The sequence below is a fragment of the Gossypium arboreum genome, chromosome 1 (genome assembly GCF_025698485.1).
Source record: "Gossypium arboreum isolate Shixiya-1 chromosome 1, ASM2569848v2, whole genome shotgun sequence".
Classification (NCBI taxonomy): domain Eukaryota; kingdom Viridiplantae; phylum Streptophyta; class Magnoliopsida; order Malvales; family Malvaceae; genus Gossypium; species Gossypium arboreum.
The window spans coordinates 105,173,371-105,197,843 of record NC_069070.1 but is presented as its reverse complement, the minus strand read 5'-3'; the positions used below and the strand labels follow the sequence as shown (position 1 = coordinate 105,197,843).

The 24,473-nt window shown below is 34.2% G+C and overlaps 2 protein-coding genes across 3 annotated transcripts; both read right to left on the bottom strand.

Moving 5' to 3' along the window:
* Positions 1 to 208: 208 nt before the first annotated feature.
* LOC108466605 (phosphate transporter PHO1 homolog 7-like) lies at positions 209 to 4,723 on the bottom strand. 2 transcript variants are annotated; one of them, XM_017766990.2, is made up of 13 exons: positions 3,990 to 4,723; positions 3,573 to 3,873; positions 3,287 to 3,335; positions 3,103 to 3,174; positions 2,795 to 2,924; positions 2,593 to 2,713; positions 2,007 to 2,265; positions 1,789 to 1,893; positions 1,643 to 1,687; positions 1,385 to 1,534; positions 1,022 to 1,300; positions 807 to 940; positions 209 to 675 (listed from the first exon to the last, which is right to left on the bottom strand). In XM_017766990.2, the coding sequence occupies exons 1-13, from the start codon at positions 4,501 to 4,503 to the stop codon at positions 576 to 578; spliced, it is 2,259 nt and encodes a 752-aa protein (XP_017622479.1). In that variant the 5' UTR covers positions 4,504 to 4,723; the 3' UTR covers positions 209 to 575. The 2 variants fall into 2 exon arrangements, with proteins under 2 accessions (XP_017622479.1, XP_052878385.1); XM_053022425.1 differs by having other exon boundaries at positions 3,573 to 3,882; positions 4,011 to 4,723.
* Positions 4,724 to 6,347: 1,624 nt separating this feature from the next.
* LOC108466868 (uncharacterized) lies at positions 6,348 to 21,886 on the bottom strand. Its single transcript, XM_017767221.2, has 12 exons — positions 21,712 to 21,886; positions 20,034 to 21,491; positions 19,398 to 19,405; positions 18,469 to 18,644; positions 18,151 to 18,211; positions 17,938 to 18,036; positions 16,029 to 16,123; positions 15,779 to 15,892; positions 10,092 to 10,159; positions 8,407 to 8,517; positions 6,906 to 7,137; positions 6,348 to 6,549 (listed from the first exon to the last, which is right to left on the bottom strand). The coding sequence occupies exons 2-12, from the start codon at positions 21,407 to 21,409 to the stop codon at positions 6,439 to 6,441; spliced, it is 2,451 nt and encodes an 816-aa protein (XP_017622710.1). The 5' UTR covers positions 21,410 to 21,491; positions 21,712 to 21,886; the 3' UTR covers positions 6,348 to 6,438.
* Positions 21,887 to 24,473: the final 2,587 nt, after the last annotated feature.

Below are 24,473 nucleotides of genomic sequence, written 5' to 3'. Positions count from 1 at the left end.
TTATATATATATTTTTAAAATTTCACATTATGTTTATCTTTTTATATTTTTTACAAAATATTTTTAAAATAGTTGAATTTTTGAAGTTTATTTTAAATTTCTGTAATTTTTCAATAGAAACAATCTGCAAACAAATGAATATTTTAAAATATTACATCAACAAATTTAATAAAAATATTACAACAAATTAAATTTGGATTTTAAAATATTAAAAATAAAATTCTAAGAACTTCCATTCAAGCACTTTGTTTTTTTAAGCAATCAATAACTTATTGATTCAACAAAATTATACACAAATAAAGACAATTACGATTCAACAACACTCTTAACATAGGTGATATAAAAAGAATGAAGCAATCTAATGAACTAATCCAACCTAGCAAAGAGTTTAAAAAATCCACAGTATAAAGCTAAATGAAATATACATCTATATGCTTATGATTCAATTTGGGTGCAAATGATTTCAGAACTTCCTCCACTCGACACCGAAACAATTGCATTGCTAATTGTTTCTCTTACAACTTTTTTTCCATCTTTCCTATCTGCTTCCCATATTTCTTTTTTTTTGCAGCAGGCTAAACATCCCTATCTTCATCATCTTCATAGTTGAAAGGCAAAGGTACTGACTTAAATGCTCGGAACTTGCCAACATTGTTCAAATGTTCATTCTCCAACCTGCTCATTTTCAATAGGAAATGGCTATCACAATGTTCAAAGGCTTCAAATTCTTATACAGAATCTTTATATTGGTCTGAAAACATAAATGGTTGTAATTGAATAAACACAAGGCTGATTTAAAGGTTAACCTGAAGAAATTCCAGATGCCGCGACGAATGATCTCTAGACCGGCAACAATAGCAGCTAATGTTTCTCTGTGTAAAGACACCTTAAAATTCAACACTGTTTGCATCCATGCAAATCTCAGCAATATATTTAATGCCTGCATCCACAAATTTAATTACTTACTCAATGCTGCAAAGTCTCACTATCAATTAGAACTAGCACATGTTTTTCCTCTTACCATGGCCCCAAAATATACACCTTTGTAAGGGACAAGCAATTTATCTCTCAACCAACGGTTTTTAGAGCGGCGTTGAAGAAGCCCCCAGTCGGCAACAAGGTCCCAGTACGTACCATAGATAGCTGCTATGGCTGAACAGATCCAAGCTACAATTCTCCACCCAGTTCCTGCATTCAGGCTATAAGCAGTCCTTGTGCAAACAGCAATAATTGTGAAAAAGTACTTCAATCCGTTGTATGCTTGCATTGGATCTTTCTCTTCATGTAGGCGTCTGAGGCACTGATATTACATAAGGAAGTTAAGTTTTTAAGTCTCCAAGGCTGATAAGAAGCTTAATAATTTTATCCAAGTTGGAAGAAATACCTGAAGTAAACGGGACCAATATGGAACTACTGCAACAACGAAGTAGAAAGTGTTGAAAGCATCGTTCATTTTGCAAGTGTTCTGTCTATGTTTATAGTCTCCCCAACCATAATAGCAAATATAGAATTGCAGGCTTCTCAAGGCTTGCACCTACAATAAAACAGTCATCGATACATTTCCTATAACCCTTTTTCCATCTAAAGATGGTAAGTTGTAATTGTAGAAGATTCATGCTTAGATCAGACCACACTCCTTTACCTGACTAGTTAACTGATCTGCCAAGAAGAAATCTTGGAATTTGACCTGCAACAAAGAGATATGCACCCATGAATATGTATATTTGTTTGGTTCTTAAATTCCAGCCATTTCTTTGAGCTTTAGTGATTTGTCCTTCAGTAATTTACCTTGTAAAGAGGAGCACAAATACAGTGGAACAGAGTTGTGAGAAAAAATAAGCGACTTGAACAGTATAGGATGTTGAATGGGAAGATTAATATAACAAGTGCAAGCTGCAGAGACAAAAAAAAAAAAAAAAAAAGGGGAGCATGCTGAGTTTCAAGAAAGGTTTAAAATAAGAAGATTGATCAAGGAATGTACATCAGTTTAGTTCAGTAAGTCTTACTGTGACCAAGATTAGGGGAAGCAGTTCAGTTAGTGCTTTGTAATCTCCTGTTTTAGGGTCCATTTCCATATCAAGATTTGAGATGACACTGGCCAGTGCTAAAGCTGCAAGACCGAAACTCAGGAGCAAAACTTCTCGATAACCAAGCTCGGTCCCTTGTTTGTAGCCAAATATGAAGGTGTAGTTAATTCGATACTGCCGCCAAAAGAATATGTTGGCAGCATACAAAATCATGTGCAAAACAATGAATGCAAACAAGCTGCAAGAAAAATGAAGTATCTTTTGTCAGATACATAGTAGTCCAATACATTGAATGAACAGCTATGATTATTTTATCACAAAATAGTAAAAACTTCAGAGCAATATGAATTCAGATCATCCAAAAACATGGAAAGAATGTTAAATCGAAGAAGGTTATGTACCAACAGTGAATTCAAGATATAAGGCATTACTAAGTAGGAAGATGGTTTAAAATTTAAATCATTAGGTACCAAGGCTGACAGAATATGCATAAGACTTTGAAGTATACTAATGAAACATTTTCATGGTCTGATATAATTGTTGACGTTAATTCAGTTATTATTACCTATAAAGGGGAAACATGTTTTCCATGTACTGAGCCTTTCCTTGCTTATCGAGGATATTCCGCGCATGTATGATCAATATAAGAGCAAGTATCAGAGCTGCTGTGAAACCAACAAAGAGGCCTGCAAATTCATGTTTGCTCGTTCAATACAACCAACCTCAATGAATTCTCTACTTGTAAGATCTCAAGTGAGCTTCTTTACCTGTACAAAACGATATTCTATGCCTTTCTTTCTTAGTTTTCAGCCTTAGCTTATTCATTCCTTTACCATGGTTTGAATTCGAGAAATGCTTGATGAATGTAGCTTCAACCCTCTCCATTAGCTTGGTTACCTTCAATTCAAAACAAGTAATACAGATGAGGACTCAAAAAAGTTACCTGAACCATTTTAAGTGAAAAGATTGTGTAGAAAAATGCATATTCGATTTTAGATTACTAAAAGTTCACAATTTTGTACTGTATATGAGGTTGCCATTCTTGTACATTATATTTTATCAGTGAGGCACTTACTTCATCAGAACTGCCAAGATAAGAATTATCCACTATTCTCATATAATTTCTTGATGCCCTTCTAGAACTGATCTGTAGCAATCATAAAAATGAAAATTGAGTTGGATATCTTGCTTTCATGTAGTATTTGATCAATTATCATGGTCAACAAAATGAAGCAAATGGCAAAAATGTATCTTTGTACCTTATCATATTTCTTCATGATTTTAGAGAACGCCAAAATATTCATGAAGCTGTTTTCAAAGACAAAGAAACCAAAAACAAGAATAACTTTTATGTCAGATTCAACAGTAAATTTCATATACGAACCTATATCTATAATGTTCAATTTAATCCGAGTTCTTTCATATATTTGGAAGATGATACTAACAGTTATGTTTGTCAGATATAAACGTGGATTACTTTAGAAAAAAAAAATGAAAAGTTTGAATAAGATAGACCAAAACTGGGGGGTAATTGCCAATGTTCACCTGTATTTCTTGAGAAGCCTAAGCTTGTGGTAAAATTCAATAAACGCCTGCTTAAGTTGTTTTTCGATTCTCTTCAAGTTTTCTTTACTAAAGTTGAGCTCTGTTTGTTTAATAGTTGGAAAATGAGTCTGAATAGCTTCATTCAACTTCACGTGGTTCAGTATGTTTAATGAAGCAATGTCACTACTCATCATATGCTTGGAATTTTCTTCTTCAATCTCTAGGCTAATGTGCTTCTCATTATCTTCGATCGAATCATTCGATTGGGCTTCGCCATTAAATACATTCATACCAACCATTCCTGCACATAGTTTAAAGATTTCTTTCAGTTATCTGAAAAACAAAAAACAAATATATATATATATATATATATATATCCAAACAGATTGTGAAAAATTTTACAGCAAATTTGCTTACTAGGAGATGGATGAATATGATCAAATTTTGCAGCTACTTTGTCAACTTTTATTCTAAAAGCAATGAGAGCTTTCATTTGTTTGCTCAATGTTTGAGCTTCCTCCATCACTTCTTTCACTTTAGACCTATAAAACTTGTCAACTTTATTCAACTCATTATCAAGCCTTCTAAAGAATTGCTGCTCACATTCCCCTCCTTCTTCTGCAGCCATTAGAAAGGTTGTCTCATACTTGCCAGACCCTTTTCTTCCAGTGCAAAAATTCACAAGAATGGGTTGGTTTTCTGTGTCTTCACCATTGAAAGAGTTCAAACGTTGATTTTGTCTCTGTATTAAACCGCTAAATGCTCTATAAAGAGTTAAGGCTCGTGGAAGACGAGGTGGAGTATCAGGTTGGGTGGTCTTTTGCTTCCAATGTTGGATTTGCTTCAAAAGGATCTTCAAGCAAGCGTAATCCAAGTAAGCTGCCTGCCATTCAGGCACCATTTGAGAAGCAAATTCCTTGCCAAACTTCATCTCCAGACAATGGCCGCTAAAGCAGATATGGATGAGAAAGATGGAACAAATAGTAATTTGGGGTGAAGCAAAGGAAAGGCAAGGGCTCAAGTATAAAAAGGAACGAGGATTACTCCTTTTGACATTCCAAGTTGATGTCTAAGTGAGGAATCAAATATAAAACAGACCTTCCTGCCTGTTTCTTTGTGATAGTAGTATATGTTGATTAAGTGTCTTAATCCCCTTCTTTTCATAATATAATAATTATATTGCCTACTGAATTTTGAATTCTAAATTGCCCCGGGGGGGGGGGGGGGAATAAAGCAAACCCACTACCCCACCTTTATATTTGAAATATAGTAGTAGGATAGCCATCTTTAGTTGAATTCTAGCATCTGTGTGGTAGTTTAAACTAATGGCATCTGACTCAAGGATGGGTCCGTCCGTACATCCTTTTCAACCTCCCGTTGACTGACCCCCACAAGAAGTTATAGTTGCATTTGCTGACCCCCAACATCATAAGAAACCCAAACCGGCATGTCAAAAGGAAAGCAAATCAATAGCTGCACCTGCACGCATCATTTATCCTATTAACAAAGTGAACCAGGCTCTAAGGGCTACATTAGCCCAGTTCAAATCAATGTTTTTGAAATCAAATCGGTAGTTAAATCGGTTAGACTATCATTTTTTCATTCAATTGGTCCAGATAATTTAAAACAAATAAATTATTTAAAAAAACTATAAAAATTGGTTCAACCACTCGTTCAACTAATTTTTAACCCCAATTAATTAATTTTTACCGGTTCACGAATCAATCGATTTTTTACCTTTGATTGAACCAATCTGATTGACTAGTTCAAACAATCCTAGTTCAAATATGAGAGACTTCGGCCCAAAAAAATTGAAATTAGACAAAAACTATGGATATATTACATGAAAATATATAATAAGAAATTTATGTTTGAAATTTTAATGGAAGGAAAAATTAAGGGTAGTAAAATATGTCTATACTTATCTGAATAATATATATAATTACTCAATATATAATAAAATATATATAGATGAGCCTAAATAAGTGTCATTTACAAACATTGATTGGTTTAAGCAAAAAATGATCAAATTTGGGCAAATATGTATGGTACCCATATCATGAGTCCAAAAAAATTCTTACTCAACACATCAATACCTAATTTTAATTTTTAAAATATTTTCTTCCTAAATAAATTGTTGAAATGGCAAATGATTTGAGCGAAAATTTAGAGAAAATAAAGTTTTAAATTAACGCCAAGTTAGTTTATAGAGAAAATCAAGTCTTAAAGTTCAGTACAAAATTTGTTTATAGCGGGGAGGGGGCTAAATATTTGAGAAACGACGACGACCATAGTACATTAATTTCAACATTATTTGGCTTAATAAAGATGCAATGAATTCAAATGCATTTAATTATTGATTTCAATTTTTCTTTTTAGATAATTTATATCTGACCCATCTTCATTTCACTTTTTTTTACAATCGGCTTTGACCAAGTTTCTGGTCAAACTTACGTTTCGGTATGGACCCAATTCTTTTGGAATAAAATTGATCTTTATGCAAAAAATAAAAAAAAATTAAAAAAAAAATTGGTGGCAAAATAAACGAAATAATTCTTTTTTCAAAAACACATGAAGCAATGGGATATAGATTCTGTCGTGCGTGCATTAGACAATCTGACATTATTTATATGCATTAATTTAGACTACTAATGGATGACAACAAATTAATATCTATTGATGGGTATAGGGTTACACTAAATGAGTAACTTGGGTTGACTAAATTGTAATAAACACTAAAACACTAGAATGTAGAATTCAACACTTCAAAATATATTATTTCATAACACTTGACTTTTTATTCCTCCATAAGAACATGACAAAGGGTCTCTGTGCATGTGAAGATACCAAACTCGAAAAATAACAGCTAATTTGGAGATAGAAAATGCACTCGAGCAAGTGTGTACTCTTTTCCAGCTATCCAAACCCCTGTTTGCGACCACTGCACATCTTCCCAGTCAACATTCTCCACCAATACCTGTTTCATCACAACAATCTCCGTCACTAAATTTTCATGCCATTACTTACATTAGATGGACCAATCTGGCAGACTGAAAAGGAGAATAAACAGATTATTTATGCCTTAACAGCATCTAATGTAGGAGAACTAAGAATATGTGCTCTGGGAGTTGCCTAAGCTTTCAATATCCGTCATCTAAAACGTACCGATGGTCTTCCGAGCTTATTCTATCATATTATCATGTGCTTCTACTGCAAATTCGAGCATTTTATTCCTATTGGCTTTATGGTAATATCTCAAAGGATAATTTACAATGGGAAATGCTGCAAAGAAACATGAGTTGCCAAGGAAGTAAATTCTGAAACGGGAAGTACCTCTACATGCTCGAGTGGCAAGGGAATTCCAATTGAACGCATGACTTTCTGGGGAAGGGGCTTCTTACACCGAGACCATCTGAAAACATCTATCAGGGTGTTCTCAGAGTCGTTCTTTTCACCATTTGAGGAATGTGCGTGGTGATTTTGAGACTTCTCTGTATCTGCTTCATGTGCTTGAGACGCTGCTGTAGCTTTCACCATTTTCTCTCCAGTAAAACATAGCTCATACCTTCACATTAATTTAAAATATTTAAGGGGAAAAAAAAAGGAAAAGAAAATGCCAATAGTTAGCACATCAACTATTATGAGTTTGTGGGCACTCAGCTCTTCTAAATAGGTTAGAACACTCTTAAACCAGAACAATTTAACTATAATGATCAAATCACTGAGAAAACCAATTAATATTATAATCCATCAGTCCATTAACTCAGTTTGTTCCACGGGATTTTCATAATAATGTGAGACAATTCCTGAAAGAATTGAACTGTTTTCAGAATCAATCAAATGAATAACTGATTAAGCATTTAAATTGTTTGGTTAATTTGGTTTAAAGCTTCCCATACTGATCTTCTGAAACTTAAGGCTTCCAGAGATGTTTTTTCATGGACGTAATTGAACTTAAATAATTTGCAAACAATCCAAGTAATAGTGTATAGTAATTGAGGTACAAAAATAAAAAATATTAGCAGATACGCAACATCAAAAATGGTATTTAGCAAATCGCTGAAAATTTTAATGCAGAATATCAAGCACTGGTAGAAATAAGGAAAGGGGAAGAGAAGAGAAGCAACTAATCCAACTTGGCAAAACCACTAGTCAGCCTTTTTCATCAAAAATCAGTCGTTGAATAGTATTAGTAGTAGAAAGAACTTAAGAAACTTGTGCAAAGGTAAAGGCAGGGCCAAGAGAAAAGAGTAAGTGGAGGTAGAACATCTTGCTCTCAACTTTGTTACCCTTCCATTCAACAGTCAGATAGCATCCAAAGCTTGTAACCTATCTGATATTTTAAGACTACTTTTTAATTGGAATGTTCTTAGGTGATATTCAATTACATTTGTAATATTTCAATATTTGAATTATCAGTTTGAATGCATAAACATCCCATCAAATATTTACAAGCCAATAGAGTGAGTGTTTATTCAATAACTGCTCAGAGAGCTTTGCTCACGAATATAAATGAGCAAAGAAAATAATGAGCCAAGCAGCACCAAGCTCAAGCTCAACTAATTGTTAGAATCCGAGTAGCTCATAACAAGCCCACAAGTGGATAAATTAACTTTCATCACTAACCACGAGAGAGACTTGATATGATATTAGGTTCTTTCCATGCTTCTTGTCAATGTTATATACTAGTTAAATCAAATTAGATTTAAGAAATTAAGCTAGCAGCAATTAGAAAATGTAATTAATAAATTAAAAAGGGAAGAAGAAAAGCCAAAATAAGTAATGCAACCATCAATCTTGTTGCATAAACGACAGTTTATACAAATAATAATACCTGCACGAATGTGTCTCCAAGTACAGAACTTCACCCTTCTTCAAACGAGCAGATGTATAAAGGGGTTTCTTCAGACCCTTGTCAGCAACTATACTGATACTATACTTAATCCTGTGGAATTGGCAACAACATTCATGGAAGAACGAAAGTTAAGGAACAGCATAACAAGCAATTAAACAAAAGACAATTATGACATTCCATACTCAATGTCCTTAAAACTTCAGGTTCTGTAACAGAGATAGATACAGAAAACCGGACACTGAAATCCAACAAATCAGAATGGATATACTTTTTTGCACCATTAAGAATTTCTTTTATTAATACTTCAACTGCTGAACTAGTACTAGACTTAAATATTGAAAAAACAAAAAAAGAACTAGGATTATAGTTCTGATCACCCCCATTGCACCATCGTTTCTTTAATTCTTGATTTACTCTCATCTTCATCTTTTCTTCTTTTTTTTCATCTCTATTCAATGTAACTTCACTCCCATTTACTCAGATTTGTGTGAGAGTGCCGGATAATGGTATGTCTTGGACATAGGTATGTCCAAGTTTTTCCATGCATTGGAAGAGTCTTGGAGGGTCATATCTCCATACTTATGTCCGCATATGCATTGGACGAGAATACTTAAAGAAAAATAAAGAGAGAAAGCAACATTGTTTCACTCTCTATTCTCAACTCTTTCCTTCTTGTATCATATCATATGATCTTAAAATGATTATATGATACTAATGTGACAAGAACATTTTCTAGTTTGGCCCAGCTTCTAGAGTCTGTACATCAAAAAGCTCAACTAACAAAAAGATAGGGTTGATTCTACGGGAGAGAAAGAAAAAGAAGAGCCATTGAGCTTCAGTAAAAGTTAAAAATTGGCTTTCCAAGCATAAAAGCAGAAACTTGAAATCAAAATGTCCGAAAAATGCTGAGCACTTTTTTTAAACTCTATTTCAAAGTACTATTGATCCATCCTTTTCAAATAGTTCTATAAATGACTAATTAATTAAGTATATCATCAAAGCGCCTACTCTTTTTACTACAATAAATTGACCTCCTTAAAAGTTATTTATATCCAATTAAAGCCCTTAGCTGGATGAAAAATGCCATGTGGTTTAACACGTCGCATCTCTTTGCCAACTATGGTAAGATGGTACATAGAACTGATGGAGTGGGATAACATAGCATTAGTAGATGTGCAAAATATTTAAAACATATATTTTATTCCTTATTTTTCTTTTTCATTAACACCATATGCCAAAAATTAAGTGTATGAAATTATTTTGTAATGTTCCCAAAACAAAATAAAATCTAGGTGGTGTAGAACTCAACCTAGCTAACCTAACTCCCTAAATAAAAAGGCATTGTAGAATAAATTCAGAGGCTTCTAGAAGATCATAGCTGAATCTGCAGATTAACTTAAAAGTAATTAGTCAACTCATTACCAAACATACTGAAATATAGTGTTCAAATCCGACACAAGGTTTCTGGAAGAATCAGTAACTTGTACAACTACAGAAAATTAAGAATCTTAAATTTAAATCTAAAATTTCGATTCTAAAATATGATTGTAAAGTAACTTGTACAACTACAGTAATTTGTGCATTAAAAATCTCCATATATCTATAATCAAAATGCAAATTTGAAAAACTCAAAACAGGAAATCTTAAATAAGTCTTGAAGGTACCAAGGCTCATTGCATAGGTTGTACTGTATCGTAACTTCCCGTACAAATCTTTGCTGTCGTAAGGCGTTCTGAGAATTGAAAAGCATCACAAGAGCTTATTTCTATTAAATAAACAGAAATATAACATATTAGATGATACTAATAGCAATAAAAGAAAGACTTCAAGAACACAAAGTATGAAGCTTTGCATTTCTTGACTATATATGAATCATTACTCTTAACGAACTGCTGCCAGAATAATACGCAGATACCATGTAAACCAATACCAAACTTAAGAAGAAAAAGGTGTAGGAATATTCTGTAAATATTTTAGGAATATTTTGTAGATATTTTTTTTATTAAAATCCCTTATTTTAAGGGATCATATCTCCTATTTAGTATCTTTCCTAACTTAGAGTTTCCTAAAGTAGTGTCATAGGTTGTATATAAAAACTCTGATTTATGTTCTATTTAGTATAAAAAAAATACTCTGATTTCTACATGGTATCAGCTTAGGTTATGATTTCTTTTTCAACCTAGACCATGTCCGAAACTCCTTCTCCTACTTCGGAGATTACTTCAAATCCAGAAATTTTTCTAGTTCCGATGCTCCATCAGATTCGTCTGGTCTGACTATCACCTGCCATCGATTGAATGGCAACAATTTTCTTGAATGGTCCCAATCGGTTAAGATTTTTCTCTTGGGCAGAGAAAGATTGGACTACGTTACTGGTGAAATCAAGAAGCCTGCTGTGACTGATGCTGGTTTTGCTAAGTGGATGCGTGACAATGGTCAGGTTATGACTTGGCTCCTTAATTCCATGACCCCGAGTATAAGCAGAAACTTTCTTCTTTACACCACAGCCGCTGAAATTTGGAGTGCAGTCCGCGAAACCTACTCTAGCACGGATAACATTGCTGAATTATATCATGTTGAAGATCAAGCAGCCACTCTTAAACAAGGAACCATGCCTGTTACTCTCTACTACAATACCCTTATTGCTCTTTGGCAACAATTAGATTTGTATGCACATTATGATTGGGTAGATCCAAGAGATGCTGCTCTTTATCAGCAAATTGTTACTCAACGAAGACTTTTCAATTTCTCCAAGGCTTAAATAAGAACACGGACGAGGTTCGCGGCGAGTCTGGCTATTTCTCCTCTTCCCTCCTTCGAGAGGCTTTCTCTATGGTCAAGAAGGAAGAAAGCCGAAGGTGTGTGATGTTGTCGATGAACCATCTTCCACTTCGAAAGATCGCCTTATTGACCCATCAATCATCTCCTCTTCCAAACGGGGAGACCTTGGTGTGATCATTGCAAAAGCCCGCCACTCTAAGGAGAAGTGTTGGAAGCTTCATGGTAAGCCTCGGATGGAAGTCCAAGCACTCTCGAGATAATAAATCAAGCCTTGTTGCCACCTCTCACTAGTTTCACTAAAGAACAGATTGCTGAACTTCAAAAACTATTTAGAAAGTTTCAAGGGTCTTGTGAGGTAATCTGGTCATAAAAGATCCGAAGGTAACCTTTCTTCTCTGCATTTTTCTCCTCCCGTTGACTCCTAATTGGATCCTCGATTCGGTGCTACTGGAACATATGATCGGTAACAAGGCATTGTTTCACAATTTTTCCATACCTTTGGTAAAGTCACAAAACGGTGATGGTACCTTGTGCAAAATAGAGGACATGGCATCGTTATTCTCAATGAACAGATTGCACTTAAAAATGTTCTCTTTGTACCAAATCGGCGTGCAATCTCATCTCTGTTAGTAAATTGTCCACAGACTTGCATTTGCTCTGTAATTTTTAATGATCGTGATTGTACTTTGCGAGCCTTGAACTCAAGAAGATGATTGGTAAGGCCACTTGCATAATGGTCTCTACATCCTCCCTACCTCTCCTAAAATCGAGATCTCCAAGTCATTTACCGCTTTAGGAAAAGTTGATCTTGTTATGTTATGGCACTTTCGTTTAGGCCATCCTAGTTTCCAATACCTTGCAAAATTGTTTCTGCTCTATTCATTAATAAAAGGCCTAATTCTTTTTCTTGCAAAGTTTGCTCTCTTGCCAAACATACTAAATCATCTTATTTTCCTTCTACATACAAGCCTTCTTACCCTTTTGCTTTGATCCATAGTGATATTTGGGGCCCTTCTCGGGTGAAGAATGCTGATAATTGTAAGTGGTTTATCACTTTTATTGATGATCACAGTAGGATAACTTGGACTTATTTGCTGAAAGATAAATCTGAAACTGCTAGTGTTTTTGTGCAATTTTATAACATGGTTCTCACTCAATTTGGGTCTAAAATCCAGCTCTTTAAATCTGATAATGGCAGTGAATTTTTTGCTAGGTCTTTAGGTGATTTTTTTAAGGAAAAGGCATAGTTCAGATTAGTTCTTGTGTTGGAACCCCACAAAGCAACAAGCCTTCCGAAAAGAAAAAATAGGCACCTTCTTGAAGTTACTCGTTCTCTTCTATTTACCACTAATGTTCCTAAATATTTGTGGGGAAGCCTTATTAATCGCCACATATTTAATCAACCGGATGCCTAGTAAGGTTTTAAAATTTCAAACGCCTCAATCTATATTTTTGCAGACTTTCCTCATTTTAAGCCTATCTCCTCCATTCGCCACTTAAAATTTTTGGTGACTGTTTTTATCCTAAGTCTTTAAAATGTGTATTGGTTGGGTATTCTTCACTTAAGAAGGGTTATAAATGCTATCATCCTCCTTCTAAACGATTTTTCACCACTATGGATATAACATTTAATGAGCAGATTCCTATTTCACTCAGCTGAAATTGGGGAAACATGGAGTGATTTTCACCACAACAGTATCTCCTCCTAATCTTCATTCTCAACCTTGAATTGCCATCTTGTTCGCCATTACTGCAGATCATCACTGTGAATGCTCCCATTGATTCTCTTGTAGTACCTATGACTAATTCACCTACACCCACTTTAAACACTCTTCCCGAAAATACACCTACTCCAATTGATGTCTTCAAAAACACCACCACCCAAACAACTTCGTGTCTACACAAGAAAAGAAGACATATCCACGAGACTGTTTTTGCAATCTGATTCTTGCCGAGAATTGGATTTGGGTCCATTGTGAATGCTCCCATTGATTCTCTTGTAGTACCTATGACTAATTCACCTACACCCACTTTAAACACTCTTCCGAAAATACACCTACTCCAATTGATGTCTTCAAAAACACCACCACCCAAACAACTTCGTGTCTACACAAGAAAAGAAGACATATCCACGAGACTGTTTTGCAATCGATTCTTGCCGAGAATTGGATTTGGGTCCAATTTTAGAAATGGAAGAAGAAATCAAGAAGTCCACTACTCTAGATGACTTTCCTATTGCTATTAGAAAAGGGGTTAGACAAAGGCACCAAGCATCCTATTGAAAAATTCTTGGTTATAATTCATTGATGCCGTCTTTTCAAGCATTTACAGAACTTTGGATAAAGAACAGTTCCCACAAGCATAACTGAAGCTCTAAAGGATCCAAAATGGAGAAGGGTCATTGAAGAGGAAATTTGTGCACTAGAGAAAATGCTACTTGGACCATTACGGACCTTCCTCAAGGAAAAAAGGTCATCGGTCAGTAAATGGATCTTTGCTGTAAAGTATAACTCCAATGGCGGTATCCAACGATACAAAGCTAGACTAGTGGCCGAGGTTTCACGCAAACATATGGGATAGACTTCACGAAACTTTTGCACTGTGGCAAAGCTTAACACTATTCGAGTACTCCTAAGTTTGGCTGTAAATTGCGATTGGAAATTACACCAACTTGATGTAAAAACGATTTCTTAATGGCAAGCTTGAGGAAGAAGTCTATATGCAATTGCCACCGCTCAAAGTCTATTGAAGGTAGCAACAAGGTTTGCAAGCTCAACAAGTCTCTATACTGGGTTAAAACAATCACCCGAGCTTGGTTCGAGAGGTTCACTAAAGTCATTCTTCAAAATGGCTACAAGCGTCCTTGCCGATCATACGCTTTTCATCAAGGTAACTTCTACAAATAAGAAAGCTATCCTAATTGTGTATGTGGATGACATCATTCTTCTTGGAGATGATGAGGAAGAGATTAGCAATTTGAAGAAGTTGTTAAACAGGAATTGAAACCAAGGACTTGGGAAAGCTAAGGTATTTCCTAGGAATGGAGGTGGCAAGATCAAAGAAGGACTTGTGATCAACCGGAGAAAGTATGTACTTGATTTACTCAAAGAAACTGGTTTTCTTGGTCGTAAGCCACTGATACACCAATGGAGGCAAACTTGAGATTCAATAAAGAAGATGAGTCCTTAGTAGACAGAGAGAAATTTCAAAGGTTAGTTGGGAAACTAATCTACTTATCCTTGACAAGGCCGGATATAGCTTTTCCGTAAATGTGATAAGTCAACACATGACTAATCCTCTCAAGAGCATATGGCAAGAAGAAATAGAATTCTCAAGTACTTGAAGAAAACTCCGGACACGGCTTAATGTTTAAGAAGACACAAGATGTAATGTTAAGATTTTTACAGACTCTAGTTGGGTGGAGATCTCACCGAAAGAAGATCCACTAGTGGGTCTGCACTTTTGTTTGGGGTAACCTTACAACTTGGAGAAGTAAGAAACAATCATTGTTTCAAGAAGTAGTGCTAAAGCTGAATTTAGAGCACTAGCTTTGGGGATATCTGAAGGAATTTGGCTACTTAAATTACTAAAAGAACTTGGCACAAATCGGAGGATCACTTTGAAGTTTTGTGTGATAATCAATCGCCATTCAGATTGCCAAGAACCCAGTTCAACATGACCGAACAAAGCATGTTGAAATTGATAGGCATTTTATTGTTGATCAAGTCAACAAAAGACAGCCACTCTTTCTTACATTCCTTCGTAAGACAGATTGCGACATTCTTACCAAGGCTTTGCCAAAACACATGTTCAATAAATTCCTATTCAAGCCGGGATTATACAATGTATATTCTCCACTTGAGGGGAGTGTAGGAATATTCTAAAATATTTTAGGAATATTTTGTAGATATTTTTTATTAAAATCCCTTATTTTAAGAGATCATATCTCCTATTTAGTATCTTTCCTAACTTAGAGTTTCCTAAAGTAGTGTCATAGGTTGTATATAAAACTCGATTTATGTTCTATTTAGTATAAAAAAAAAAAATACTCTGATTTCTACAAAAGGCAACATATCTAACTTATGGGGCAAATGGTTCCGCCTTTGCCTCATACTTGTAGCATGCAGATTTTTGCAACACCCTGCATTGTGCACAATAATTTATTCCTGACTAAAAAAGGCTCGCACGAATACACATGCATGTGGTTCAAACTGTTGACATAGTAAATGGTCATGTTTCCAAACAGTTGTAAACCTATTTCCCAATTCTAACATAATTTATTCCTGACTAAAAAAGGCTCACACGAATACACATGCATGTGGTTTGAACTGTATGACATAGTAAATGGTCATGTTTCCAAACAGTTGTAAACCTATTTCCCAATTCTAACCAGGGTTACAAGCTATTGATGCCAAAAGATATGAGATATAATAGTCTACCAAGGCAAAAGCATTGCATGTCACATAAAGCAATACAAACAACAATTTAAAACAACAGCTCCTTTAGAAAACACAAGATAAACTAAAAGTAGAACTTCAAAAATTAGATGAACAAAGGAGGCAGGAAATACAGAAGCTGCTGCCCTAGTAGTAATTGTCCGTTCTACAGCAACTGGAGCAAGGGTGGGCTCCACTGTTGATGAATGTGTAAGGCATGGCTCCAAATCAATGGTTCCGCCTCCTTTCTGAAATATAATATAGCAAGAAAACACAATATTTAAGAAACAAAGGATATTATAATCATTTATCTTAAATATCAGCTTTCCACAACCTTATTAAAAACTAATGGAATAAAGGGAAAAAAGACCAGAAACTTGTAACCTTAACAATGCAGCATCGTTCAACACGATAACTACAACTGATTCCAGCTCCCCAAGCACGGGAACGAACATTGTTCCTAAGTTTAGAGGTGTAGCCTAGCAAATATTGGTCCTATAATGTCAGAATGTTGCATAAAAACATAATTCCAACAAATAATAGAAATAAATAGAGTACCTGAGATAAAGAATATCTAAGAGCTAATCAAACAAAACCACCAAAGAAACCAAAAAATAAAATCAAACCATGACAATGGTTCAGCTCAAGTCAACTTTGGTCCATCTCATTGTTTTGGGTTGAGCTAATAGAAAACGTAATTATTACGTAATAAACTTTACTAATTTTTAATCAATTTTAAATGCTTATCTTTAAATGTTTCCTTATTAAAGCAACAAGCAGGATTTTAAAATGCGGTTGCGGTTGCATTTTTGGTAGCATCGCATTTATCGTGATTGTGGATGTAACGGGGGTCATTGCAGACTTTGCAGTCACCACGGTCGTGAAATTTTTTTTGTTTCGCACAATTTATTTTTATAATATGGCTATTTATAAGTCTAATCATATAATCTTATTTTAAATCATTTTTAAAGCATTTTATTGCAATTTATAATTTTATGTACAAAAAAAAGTAAAATTTGTACTTTATAAAGTATTATAGCAAACTATTCAATATTCATGGGAAATTCTAGCATGAGCTCCACTAAAAATGGCTTAGAAAAAGCTTTTACTAATATTTCTAACGATTTACCAATATTGGCTTTTCCAATATTTCTAAGGATTTACCAATATCGTTAGATATTTTGGTAAAAGCTTTTCATAAGCTTTTTTCAGTGAAGCTCATGTTAGAAGTGCCCCATATTCATAACATCAAAATAAATTTATAATTTATAATACTTCTTTAGTTATTAAAAGTTTAAATCTAATTAAAGTTTTTAGTTTTTAATTTTAAGAATGGTTCTAAGTTTAAGATTTTTAATTTTAAGAATAGTAAATTATGAAATATTTAACTTTCTTTTAACTTTTACTATCATAAATTAATATTAGTTTATAATAAACTAGATGTCATTTTAATTATTATTTAAATAAATAATAAAACAAAACAACTTTAGATGCTTCTCGAACAAGCTTCGTTCATTTGGACCGTTATAATTAAATTAAAGTTTAGTATATAACATTTATTATTCTCTCGTGTGAAATAATATTAATAACTTTCCTCTTTCCAAAATAAGAACAGAACAATTCAAATATAAACTATCAAACTAATTTAATTTATGAAACCAGCTTCTTTCTCTACTCTTTGGCCTCTGCTTTAGTTTTCGTCCCTTCTCATCTCTCTCTATCTACTATCTTAGAGTTTAGTAAAAAATCTGAACTTTCTGCTCTCAACTCTCTTCTCAAGAACTAACTCTTATAAAACACAATCCTCAACTATTTTTGTCTTCACCCCATTCTCACCCATACCCGACATGTTACGAAAATAAGAAAAAAACCCTGTGCTGTGTGAATTGATGAGTGAATGTTCGTTTATTACTCTTAAAAACTATTTCCAGTGGTTTTCACTCTCTCTTTCTCTGTAGTTTTCATTTTTCTCCTAAGGTATGGCAAGTTAGCGCAAATGGCACCCTGTTTTTCCTTGCTATCCTGCTTTTTTGCAGCCACTATTGGTCAATAACAGTGTGAAATATTTTCACACCGCTATTGAAGAGATTAGTGGTGGTGGCTGGCAGCGCTACCACGAAGGCCACTATACCGCTATTGCGCCGCTTTTTGAAACCCAGGCATTGATGCACAAAGTAGAGCTCATACGTGCTTTATTTTTAGTGACTATGTTTAATTTTAATGGAGTTAAGCTGCTGAGGCATATGTTACTGGAATTATTGGAAAAATAAAATACAGCTGAATTTGGACTTACAATCTTGTGGTGGCAGCACACGGATAGTAGCACGTAGCTCTTGGATAGCTGGTGGAGGTGGAGAAGCAGTTGGACGGCAGTAACCAGTATGCATAAGAACTATAAAGAAACATCACAACATCAATGCAGAAAATGTGTTAAAGGATAACAGTTCTATGATTCACATGGCCAACGAAAGGTTAGTACTGATTTCATGTTGCCATTACAACATACCAGCAACAAGGTCAGAGTCATCTGTGTATATATCAGTCCCCCATAGCTGACCACCCCTGACCTGCACAGAATGCACTTATTTATTTTTTATTTTTTCAAAAAAAAAAAAAACAGATAATGTCTTTGACAACTTTCATCCAATTTCAAGACCATCAAGTTCGCATTATAAGGATCTCTCAAGGTAGAAAAAAAAAAAAAAAAAGGCAATCAAAACAATGAGAAAATATCGCGATTAATAAAAGTTTTCAGCTTTTGCAAATTGCACAAGAAAAAGAACAAAATCCTCAAAAGAAGGAAAAAATATCTCTTGGGTCTTACCTGACGATTTGTGGCAGTAACATGCTCAGCAGGGATTTGAATTTCAAGAGTAGGGCCATTTTGAGAGCTTTCACCATTTTTATCAGCTTGAGAGGCTTCATATTCTTTCCACAACTTAATCAGCTCTTGCATGCATTCACCAACTTTATAAACAACAGTAGACACTTCAGGTTTACCTGAAACACAAAAAACATCAGTAGATTACAAAGAGAATGTAACCCCCAGAAAAATGCCTAAAACCTTTCTGTTCAATCAATGACCACAAACCCACTTCACAGTTGCATTTAACAAGCAACATATAATAGGTAGGAAAAAGAAGAAGCAACAATAATTATTCATTGCTCACAAGACCTACTTAGGTAACCATGTTATAAACAAGACAACGCTTATAACAACTGTAACACAGTTCCTCCACTCATGAGGCTCTAATACATTGGAGCTTCTGTCATCTCTAACTCACCCAACTTCCTTCTAAGCATCCATGAATCCTAAAAGTAATTATAACCTTTAGTATTTAGAAACTTGACTATAGAAATTATCATCTATCTTGATGTCACTGATTTAACTATTCCCTAGCCTTGTCCCTTCTAAGTTAAAGACTTGAGTGAATTAATGTAGAACAACCTAATATACATCCTAATACAACCTGCAAATCAAAAATAGAGAAAATTTCATCGGTTCCAGTCTTCATCTACCAAATCAACGTGCAAGGTCAAGCCTAAACTACCACCATAAATGACACTTCAAACATACAAAACGTAAATGTCCACATGTTAAGCACAGGCCAAGAGAAGCTTTGCAACTAGGATAGGTTCTTTCAGATCAGTCTAACTTCACTTCACCAGATCATAATGTCCCCTTCAATCAAATATGAAAACAAAATTGCAGCTAAAATGTTGAAATCCAGAATGCACTAAACCACATCTCACCCTGAGATCTGCAATGTAAAATAAACACTATGGTTAGAGAGCAAAAATAACAAGGGCAAAATACCAAAGTAAAACTTGTTGAAAATGAAAATGTAGCTACCAAAGCTTCAACCAATAGAACTTTTAAACTCACTTAAAAAGAACTTGTATAATAGCTAATTAATATGAATTTCACTTTGTGTAATGACTGAAAGACAGGAAATACCCTCAGAACAAAAAAAAAAATTGTAATTAGTTAAGCATCAATTACATTGCATACAAACTGAGAAAGTACGATGCCATAGAACAAATATCAGCAACATTATTTTTTCACAATAAGACCAATAGCATCACGAATACTTCTAAAGACTTTCAAAACATCACTGAAAATAGCCAATACAAATAGGCAACTCAATTAATTTGCAAACAATGGTAAAACCAATGCCAATCAGAAGGCTGGAACAAGGATTATATAGAAAGTGGCTGCATATTGAAGGAGGTGGAGACAAAAGGAAAGTACTAGAGAGAGGGAATGCATATTACAAAGGCTAGAATGCATGGAGATTTTAAAGAGAATAATTTCATATAACATGTAAGCCGCAGTAAGGTAAATATGCTTGAAATTAAAACAAACACTACAAAAATAGGAAGACACACCCTTCATTGTCTTGAGGTCGGGATCTAAAAGAAGGCTCACGGCTAGCCACTTGAGGGCTGCCTCTTGGACGAAGCATCCTTTTACGCTGCTGGACTCCAGAATTAAAACCTTCCTTTTCCCTTTCCGTAGCCCCTTCACCATCTGCACACCCATCATCAGATTCTTTATCAGAGCACTTGCTGCGCTTCTCAGGTCTGTCTCCTTCTGTGTCACCATCTCTTTCTCTTCTCCTATCTCTAGCTTCTCTATCAACATTTTTCCAGCTATCCAACTCTTTTTGTTTTTTCTGCTCAGATGCCTGATTTTCCTGCTCTTGAATTCTAACAGATCCATCTCCTAATTCCTTCTCATTGTTTAATCCTTCTTTCTCTGCTCCATTCAGTGGCTCTCTCTTGATATGATCCTTCTCCCTCTCTTTTGGCCTTTCTTTTTCCTTCAAATCCTTCCTTTCTCTTTCCCATCTCTCTGCTTCTCTCTCCTCTCTTGCAGATTCTTTTACCTCTCCGCTACTATTACCAACATGTGTGTTGTTCCTACGATCACTTCTTTCCTTATCTCTATCTCCCCAATCCCGGTGTTTCCCATCTTTTCTTTTTCTATCCTTGTCTTTAAACCTATCATCACCTTTTGAATCAAACTTGTTCTCACCAACAGCCTCGTGACCTTCAGCATAATCTCTTTCTTCAGTAGCAGGACCTTCCTTTACAACTTCAACTGTTCCTTGTGAATTAGCACGTTGGATATGCCATGGATCTATGTTTCCACCTGGGGGCTCTGAATACCTTTTTCCTCTAAGGTAATCCCTTGGATCCTTCCAACTCGAATGAATACTAGCCCCACCATAGAGATCCTTTTCCACCTTCAAATCACTCTTCGGACCACTATAATTGTCTCTATCATGTTTCAATTCTTTACTCTCATCCCCCCTACTCTCAAACCTACCATCTTTTTCACCTTTCCCACTTTGATACTCCCTCTTTGCAGCCTCAGCATAGAACTCCCTTGGTTCCACTCTCTGTTCTCGACTCTCAACCCTAACCTCTCGGTTGTCCTTGGCCTCCCGCAACTCCATCCTACTCTCAGAACAACCCTGATGAGAATCCATATGCGAATCATTCAAAGCAATAGTCGAAGGCATTCTATACATGGAGTGCTGTAGAGGTGACCTTCTACCTGAATCACGAAGCTCGGTTCTAGGAATCCTAGGCATTCTAGCATCTTGCCCCATGTCATAAGGAGCAGGATGATGGTACTCAGTGGGTACTGAAGACGAAGGCATTTTAGGATAATTAGCAGTATCCTCATGAGCGTATTTGGAGGCAGAAGAAGATTGAGCACCACCTTCTTCATGAGATCTCTTTGGAGCACCACTCATATTTTCAAATCCCCTTCAAAACAATCACTTAATACCTAGATGAATTAAAGCAAAGCAAAAAAAAAAAAAGTATCTTGTTTTCCTGCAAAAGGAAAAGAAAGAAACCCAAATGTTATATTCAAAATAAAAAACCGAAATCAGAAGAAGGTGTGAAAAGAATGTTGTAAGAGAAAAGGCATAACGCAAAAACCTAGTAACATGTGTTTGAGTCGCAGAAGAAAATATATCAAGAAAAAGATATAGGAGTGAATAAGAAGAAGAGAAAGAAAATCGAGAAAATGTGAGGAGAAAGGAGAGCTCACCTTGGATTTTGGGAGTGAATTGATGAAAAAGTAGGGATCGAAGACGAAGCTGATGTGTTGTGGTTCGGGAGGTTTTTCTATTTCAGTTTTAATAGAAAGACAAATTGCTGAATGTTAGAATTGGATGCACCAAACCCAAACCCAAACCCTGTCTTACAATGGGTAGGGCACATCAAATATCCAATCCACCATGTGAATAAATAAATATATTAAAATTATCTTTTTCTTTCCGTTTAAAATAAATAATATTATTTCACATTATCTTAGTTTTCTATTGTTTGAAGTATAATTATTTTTATTTTTATTTTTTTAAAACTAAAACATCAGTACCAAACGAAACAAGGAATCAATTTATAATCCAAGCCAACACGTTTATCTTGTACACCTTAATTTAAGATTCTTAGAATCTAACGAGTTCATATAGTGGTTACAAGATGAAAATAAGAAATTAGAACTATATGCAATAGATAAAATTACCCAGCAAGGTGGTGAGCTGCCTTATTTACAGTTCGACGCGTCCACTAGAAAGACAAATGTTGGAATAGAAGCCCCAACAAAAAATAACAGAATAAAATCAGGCCGAAGGAGCCAAACTGTCACGAAGTTCAAACATTGATGACTTCTAAATAGTCTAACGCCAACATATTATTGTCGGAACCCGAAGCTTTTAACCAAGACAAAACCTCGCGAATGGACATAGCCTCGAATAAGTGCAACTAAACTAGTCAGCAAAGCTAAATATATATATATATATTAAGGGGTTGAAATTAAATTGTAATTTTTATGATAATAAAAATATAATTTTACTATTTTAATAGTTAATATATTTATAATTTTAAATGATTAAATTAATTTTTATTATTTTTAAGAGGGTAAAATATAATTTTACTTTTATTAATAAAAATTTTAAATAATCTAAATAAAAACTTTCTATTTAATGGTGATTTGGCCCTACTAGCAGCCCTAGCTACGCCCCTAAAACTAGCCAAGTTTGAAGGCAAAAAAACAAGCGGCGTCGACATTAAATTTCAACATACCATGCGATGGCTTGGCCTACAAATGCACACTCAACATTTCAGCCGTATCTCGAACGTGCATAGCCTCAAACAAACATTTGGCATAATCCCAAACATACAATAAAATTATCAACAGAGGCTACAACCTACGCTATTGTTAACAATTTCAACTGCCAGCAACAGAGATTGTGGGCAAACCAGAGACACTAAAAAATGACCAACATTCTTTCGATGTAACTAGGATTGTGTGTGTATATATATATTCAATATATATTTTCAAGAGCATTGAATTGTTTCATATATTAAGAAAAATAAAATTATGAGTAATACTGCATTAGAATTAGAGTTGCATATGGGTCGGACTCTAAAAAAATTTTAGGTTCAATTGATAGGCCCGACCTAACTCAGCCTGAAAAATGGGTTTAAATTTTTGCTCAAATTCGACCCAAATAAAAAAAATGCTAAAATTGGGGTCTGATTCGACAGTATTAATTTTTTTAAATTTATTTTTTATATAAAAATTAAAATATATAATACATCAAAAACACTAAAAACGTTAAAATAAATGTTTCCCAACAAATTGAAAATAAATTTAAAAAACTCTTTATATATAAATCAGACTAAGATAAGTGTAGCTTAACAAGCAAATGCATCTAAAATAATAACAAGATTAACAATAAAATAAAAATTATACAATATCTAAAAATAATAATAAAATAATAACAATATAATAATGAAATGATAGCAAAACAGTGGGAAAACAGTAGCAAAACTAGATTACTTTTTTTTGCAAATTCGAGCCAAGCTAGTGCAAAAAAATGTTACTTGAGGCCTGGCTCATTTAAAAAATAGTTTTTTTTTCCCAAGCTCATTTTTCAACCTATATTTTTACTCAAATCCTTCTACTTTTTAAACGACCCGATAGTCTCTCTCATGGACAAGTCTAATTAGAATAATATTTATAAAGAGATTAAAACGCAAAACCTTTAAATAATGTAGAATAAATTAAAAATAGTTGAGAAAACCCAATTATAATAATAATTTGTAGATATTTAACTTCCATAAACGGAATAATTAAAAGAAAAATTGATTACACAAAAGTTATTAGCAATAATTTTAAAATTACAAAAAGTAAAATTAAAAGCGAACATATAAAATTACAAAGTGATTTTAATTAGCATAGAGAAAACCTTTAAAACTGAAATGAAAGAAAAATTAAAAGATTATAAACTATTCCTTACAATTCTTTGGTGCAAAACTTTGTTTAGTAAACTGATATTTTGTGTTTCAAGAAGCCGACGATATTTATATGAGAATAAAAGTTGGTCAAAGCTTAGAATATTTTATTTAATGTAATCAATTTAATGGTATCTAATTTTACACATTCTCAAATTAAGGCAATAATTTTATTTTCAATTTTTATTAAATTCCTATTGTAGTATATGTTGTTTGTAACTATATTAATTATTGCAATTACAATACTTTTTATTAGTATTCGTTGGTATATGTTGTAATTTATTTGTTTAACTGTTTTGAATTCAACTTTAAATGTTTTGTTTTGCTTTGACAACAAATAAAGGTTAGGGGTGTTACAACAAATAACACTTCACATCCTCGAACGAGAGTTTATCTATGTTATAAATTAAGGTCTCCTTAAAAGACTTGTATGATGAGGGTAAAGAGCACAATAATAGTATAGCCTGATCTTAATCATCAATCTTAACCTCAACATTCTTTAAATCATTT

Bases quoted from the DNA above. Each gene is read 5' to 3' on its own strand.
- LOC108466605 (XM_017766990.2), bottom strand. From the start codon at position 4,503: ATGAAGTTTGGCAAGGAATTTGCTTCTCAAATGGTGCCTGAATGGCAG. The intron at 1,894-2,006 runs GTAAGACTTACT...TTGTCTCTGCAG, and splicing joins TTCCCCTAATCTTGGTCACA to CTTGCACTTGTTATATTAAT. The intron at 941-1,021 runs GTAAGAGGAAAA...TTGTGGATGCAG, and splicing joins GTGTATATTTTGGGGCCATG to GCATTAAATATATTGCTGAG.
- LOC108466868 (XM_017767221.2), bottom strand. From the start codon at position 21,409: ATGAGTGGTGCTCCAAAGAGATCTCATGAAGAAGGTGGTGCTCAATCT. The intron at 18,037-18,150 runs GTATGTTGTAAT...GTTTCTTTATAG, and splicing joins TGACTCTGACCTTGTTGCTG to TTCTTATGCATACTGGTTAC. The intron at 16,124-17,937 runs GTAAGTCCAAAT...AATATTTGCTAG, and splicing joins TGTGCTGCCACCACAAGATT to GCTACACCTCTAAACTTAGG.